We start from the raw sequence: 6,592 nt of genomic DNA, 5'->3' as shown, positions 1-6,592 counted from the left end.
AATAAGTTGATCTAATGTTATTAAATACAACTTTTTATTGACAATGATGATAGATATTTAGTTTAGAATAGTCAGCCCCATCACTGTTGTAAAAAATTGGAATGTTCAGTAATAGTGACAGTTCTTCTCTACTCATATATTAATGACTTAATAATTATGAATATTCATTTACTAATGTTAACAGCTACTTAATAAAAAATTTAATAATCTAAATAAATACAACTAAATACAACTATTATATTCCAAAAATAACTTCAAGTTAGTCAGAATATTTATCAGAAATTAGGAAAAATATTAATTAAACTATAATTAAAAACAAAATTCCAAGAGCTTAGCTTTCACTCATGATTACGTACAAATAATAAAATCTATTATAAATATAATAATTATACACACTTTGGATAGACATTTTTAAGCACTTCTACCAGATGGGTCCTTTAACACTCAAAACTGTTCATTCATCACTAATATTTTTCAACACATACAAGTTAATTAAAATTGATATACTTCAGCCTAAGTAGCTGCAAGTGATAGAAACTGGCCTTTTAAGGACTTTCCCAGTATTATAAATATTGTTTATTTTTGAAACAGGCCAGTTTATTATTCCAGTCTTTACACTGCAAGAGTGGTTTGATTTATAGTTGAGGTGTGTACCAGTATCTGCAAGTTTCCTGTTATATACGAGTTATGCGACTTGGTAATCATCATACCTAGGAATGGGAGTTTATCATTTTCTATCTTCTTTAATGTTAATGAATTCTTGAATCTTCTCTTTAGTGTGTGTGGCCATCTTATGAGTGTATCATCAAAATACCTGAGCCAAATACTAGGATTTAACATAGCTGTCTCAAATTGTTTTATGTACTGGTGATAAGGGGTGAGCCCATCACTAGACCATCTTCTTGTCGGTAGTATTTATCTTCATGTTGGAAGTATATTGTGTTAATACAGAAGGTTGTGAGCTCTATTATCATGAAGATTATCAGTTGGGTTTGTATCATTTTCAAGCTGTTTGTAGAAATTTGTAGTATTTTAGGGGTTGGTATGTTGGTGAATTGGTTGGATACATCAATGTTAATCATTGTATCTTTTGAAGTTACTGTTTTTTTGTTATTATTTTATAATCTCTACAGAATGGACTGAGTTCTTCACATGTGAAAATGTTTTACCTCTTAGTCATGATACTTCATCTAGAAGACATCTATCTAAATAATGACATGGTGGATCTTCGCAGTTAACTAAGTGAACCACAGATAGGCAGGGTGATGCTAAGGTACACTATCAGATGTTTGATTGTTTCTGTTCCATGTTCTGATATATCATGAGGAGTTGATTTTCCTCTTTCGCTCAAAGCCTGAGATAGACTTCATCTTCATATAGTGACTAACTTCTACTAAAGTTTGGAGCTTCATGACATATTCCTCTTTTTCCCATGATTAAAGTGGGATTATCTTTGTATGTAGATATAATTGTTACATATTTGCATTTCTTTAAGTTTCCAAGGGCAGTTTTTTCTGCTAAAGTAATATCTTATAGGGGATTTACATTTTTAAGTCTTTTGGACTGCTGAGTTTATTCTAATTCTGCTTCTTTTTTCTGTAGCAACTTATATGTCATTGCAACAACCTTCCTGTAAACTGAGTATAAGAAAACTTTTGAAAATTTAAACTTTTTTTTTGTAAGCTATTCAGAAATGTTAAAATCTCAACACATAAAAAAAGTAATGCTGAAATAAATGCAAGAATTTTAAGTAATTTACTTACATCAGTTACATAATGTGCTTCATCAACTCCATATCTGTCTTTGAAGAATTCTAATGAATGAAGCCTGTGAATCAAGACAAAAAATTAGTTTGATGTTATTAAGCCTAACAATAACTATGAACAACATGAACATTACTTTCTATTACTTACTCTGATTCTGGATAACTGATTCAGTCAGTCTTGTGACTTAAAATTAAAACTGTAAAAATTAGTTCAATTGCAAAACAAAATAATTTTTATGAAGGAAGAGACAAGATTGTTTAGCTTTCCAACAGGTAGTTAATTTTTGCCAAGTTTTTGGAAAAGCCGGATTAGTTTAACATATTTTTGCTCTGCTTTTCTGTTATATGCAAATATTTCCTAATAAATTACAATATCTGTCTTCACTACTACTTTTCCAGCCAGGTTTGAAGTTGATAAGTATAAATAAGCTTGAATGGTGGACTAAATGAGAATAAGTAATATGTATTTTATAGTACGTAACACAACACAATATCCATGTCCAGTCATTCAATGTTCTAATTTAATTAGTGTCAGTTTATAGAAACATACATGACGAATTTCAGTTCCATTAGATGAGACCATGCAGTACTCTCTGAAATATTAACAAATAATTTTATATGTAATCTTAATACAATCTTTCCCTATTCTACACCCCCTCATACACATCCTGTTTTGCTTCCTAAAAATTATCATCCATCAAGAATTTGTTTCTGGCTTAATTGTAAAAGTTTGGGCTCAAGACAAATAAGGAAGGAAAGCACAACAGAATGCTCGTACTTGCCCATCCACACAGCATATGACTCTGGAAGCTTTGGAACAAAAAGATGAGATTTTCCAGTCTTGACTTCAATAGCCCCATAACAATCTGGTTCAATCACCCCAAAAGTCCAGTGAAAGTACGATTCCTGTAAAGGGGACAAAATAACTTGTATAACAATAATTTAGAAACTCTCAATACACAGGTTAAGTCAAAAAAGGCTATGATACTATATGAATAAAGTAGCATAAAATACCCAAAAAACAGATAATTGAAATATAAGTAAACATAACAGCTTAAGAGAAAGAAAGAGAGTTTAATTCTATTTCAGGAAGTTTGTCACAAATAACAAAAATGAACATAATGTTATAACATAGTTATTTTTTCATGGATTCTTTCAAATTATGATGTGAAAATATTATAATGTCCAATCTACTTAAGGAGACAGTTTATATAAGCTTAAACCACTATCATAAATTGTTTAGGCCCACATTAACAAATGACTATTCCTCTCTAACAACGGTACTAATACTAACCTACAATCAATCGACTCATTTGTAAAAAGTAGTGCAGTAACTATCTAAATTCTCAATTAACTTGACACTTTATGGAACATTGTCTTTATAATCTACACTTATTCCAGATATTTCTAGGGCTAATTTTAATGTAAGGTCACATTACATTATCAAAAAAATCACACCTCCTTCTAGCTATGAACTAAATTACAACATTGAAAATATATAGCTTACAACAATAATAAGCAAAATATAGAAAAAAATGAATGGAAATTAGGAATCTACATATATATTTGATACTACAGCTTTTTCTAAGATTATTATGCAAGTGACAAGTCTAGAAATTTCTAAACAAAACTTCAAAATGCTAATATTCTCTTTGCAATGAACCTGATACCTTAGAACATGACTCAATATTTGCCCAATACTATCTAAGAAATCATCAAGCAACCTTAACACACACCAGTTTTTAAGTATATCTTGAACTACTTGTTACATGTACAACCTTCAATTTTTTCAAAATACTGAAAAAATATGGAATGAATTATCTTTAGTTCTAAATTTATACAAACATTTCATGTTTCTTAATACTCTGTGGGAGCCAGTTATTAATGGTAAATGGGTATATCAATACTCAACATTTACGATGAAAAACACAAAAACCATATTTAAGTATTGAATGCACCTTATTTTTAAAGTGTAAAAAGAAACTTATTTAAAGTTATAAAATTATCAAAAAGCAACAGACATCTTGATATAAGATAATTTTTCAAAATAATTACTTAAAAGACTAACTACTTTCTACACATAGATTAAATCCCTGTAAATTGACTCATGTAGGAACCCATAAAATTGAGTACTTCATTATCTATTAAGCTGGAAATTATTCATCATATCTAGTACAAAGACAAGTCTCCATTATGGCAATCAATAGTGTTGATGTACTTGGTTTATTCAGCTTTTGGTGTATAAATTGATACAACTATAAATATATATATGCTGCTAAAAGAGGATAATAAACACAATTTCAATTGAGAACATGAAGAAAAGATAGCAATCGAGGACGACTCAGTAGGCATTACATTACACAGTGGAATGATTCATGTCAAATATTCTCGTAAAAAATGTAAGAGGAAACAAAATAAATCAAGTGATTTACATATCATCATAGCATTGAGGACATATCAGAATATTGAATATGACTTTAGCTCCATCATACACATGACCAGATACACATAGCATACCAATGCACAAACATGAGGTCTCTCAGATTTCTCCCCCAAAAAAAGTCCTCAGTTTTTTAGTCACCAACTAGAATATGGGTAATCATACTGTTTTCCTTGTTTAACATCCTTCACAAGTTACGGGAGGTATGGTTATTTTGATCACAAGTAACTGATAAAACTTGCAACCAAACCTAACTTATTCAACAAACTGATAAACTCTAAGGTGAAGATAAACTGATGAATGTAAAACTATAACTTATCAGCTATTGTGTAGCAGCACATACAGTTCACTCCCCACATTTGTTTTCTGAACACAATACACATTTTTAATAAAGTTTCAAGAAGTACAAGATAAGGTTATCACAGGAGCTAAACATGATAACTGTTGTTCAGTTTAGGTTTATTAATCCTTTTAAGTAGCAGTAGTGGTGGTGGTAAATAAAATATAACAAATGACTTAGAAGCTTAATACTGTTGCTCAGAATTATTTGATATATATATATATATAAATAACATATATATCATGCTCTTGCAGCATCTACAACATAAGTACCAAACATTTTATTTATTAAAGGAACAGCAGAGGACCTAAAACATTACAAGAAGTCTCCCAACTTGACAAGTTAATTACAATAGTAATATCCCTTTACCAAAATAGTCAATAAAATCCTAAACTTGACACATACTTGAAAATTTACATTGAAATGTAATAAATCACTTTGCCTGAATTATAATAGAAAAAGAAATAAGGAAGAAAACTTCTATATTAATAGGCAAAAGTGTTTTGGGGGAGGCAAATGTAAATAGATTTCAAAAAACTGCACTGAAAAACAAACAAACATTATCCATAAAACTCAGTACGATTATAAAGTTTGTTAGAGAATTGTTCTCCTGTCCCATATAACTGATAAATTCAGTTGCTATGTTGAATTGTAATAATCTTAAGAGAACATCTTAGTTTGATAACTTGTAAAAGGTTTTGACAAAAAAAAATTTGTTTTCACTGTCTTCAAGTATTCTAAATTTCCTACATATTGATGTCTCTATTAAAACAAAAAGATAAATGGGTCAAGCAACAAAGCAGAATAGCATGTACGGAATATAAGATAAAAAATTAATTTACAAACAGTAGTAAGTGCTGTATTTTGGTTTTGTTTTTCAATCTAATACAAGTCTCATTTAATAAATAAGTAAAACAGCAAAATCTGGAAAAAGTCTAAATAAATCTGACAAGTGATCCTGATGCTATTATATGTGTAGTTACTACTGGAATTTAGATATTTCTAAATCAAGATTTAGGATAAAGATGCACTAAAGAACAATTAGATAAAAAAAAGTAACTTAAAGCACCTGGGATGACTTCTGTATTATTTGAGAGACAAAGAGTAAGTGGAAAGAAAACAAGATAAACTGTAGTACATGTAGCAGTATTTGGAGGGTAAAAACAAGCTGGATTAAAATCAGATTTCTGATATTAAGTAGAGTGCTACCATTGGTAGATTAGCTGGTAGAGCACCAAGGGTTTTATAACTTGGTAAATATCCTTGAAATCCCACACCTTGACTTTGGCTTATCATGTAAGTAGTTCATTCCATTTGTTTTGAGAGCTCACATACACATATTGTACATCTACAAACACTACTTAAATTGTTATTATAATACGTACTTGGAACACGACACAATAAATCATTACAGCAATTCTTACTAATACAACTATGTCCATGGAGTAATTAAAGTGTGTGTACATGTGTATCTATACATTCCCACAACTCACCTAGAAAAATTAGCATTACTATTATTTCAAAAAATAGTAAGCCTTATTATTAAAGTTCCCAACAAAGAGAGAGGCCTTCTCTAAATGTAATTAAATACAAATTTTGATATATATTATTGTTGAGCCACCACCAACACTTGTAAGTTAATTTCTACATAACACTCAAACTTCTTTCAGAAAACTTAATGTCCTCATTACATGCAATTCACACTCTTAAATGGCCACAAGCTGCATTTTGATTGTTATTGTGGCCATAGTACTTCTGGACTTCAAAATACCAAAAAGAAATTACCCTAGAAAACATGTGACAAGGATAAGAAAAATGTCAACTAAGTTCAAGATTAGCTATCTGCACACACTATGTAAATACATGCACCAACGTACTTAAAAGTGCAAAAGGTTTAGTGAACAGGTGAATGTTCACACTTTTAAACTAAAATAAAGAAACACCTAGTAGTTTTTAAAATACTACATTATTTCTTCCTTTACTTTTAGAATCTCCTTAACTTCAAATCCAATATACAAGTAGAAAGTAAATTTAAAAATTGTAAGCC

General features: G+C 29.8%; 1 protein-coding gene across 2 annotated transcripts in view; it reads right to left on the bottom strand.

Annotated features, from left to right (window-relative positions):
- LOC106459525 (xaa-Pro dipeptidase-like) overlaps positions 1-6,592 on the bottom strand; it is a 40,573-nt gene that overhangs the window by 24,818 nt on the left and 9,163 nt on the right. For both annotated transcript variants that reach the window (XR_002610609.1, XM_013919155.2), the window contains exons 3-4: positions 2,544-2,671; positions 1,764-1,827 (exon numbers count right to left, since the gene is read on the bottom strand). Coding sequence is in view for 1 of the 2 variants with exons in the window: in XM_013919155.2 (XP_013774609.1) it covers positions 1,764-1,827; positions 2,544-2,671 (192 nt within the window). In the remaining variant the exon portion in view is untranslated. The remainder of the gene's footprint in view (positions 1-1,763; positions 1,828-2,543; positions 2,672-6,592) is intronic.

The sequence above is a fragment of the Limulus polyphemus genome, unplaced genomic scaffold, assembly GCF_000517525.1.
Source record: "Limulus polyphemus unplaced genomic scaffold, Limulus_polyphemus-2.1.2 Scaffold28, whole genome shotgun sequence".
Lineage (NCBI taxonomy): Eukaryota > Metazoa > Arthropoda > Merostomata > Xiphosura > Limulidae > Limulus > Limulus polyphemus.
Note: the sequence above shows the minus strand (reverse complement) of the source record. Positions and strands in the feature narration are given on the sequence as shown.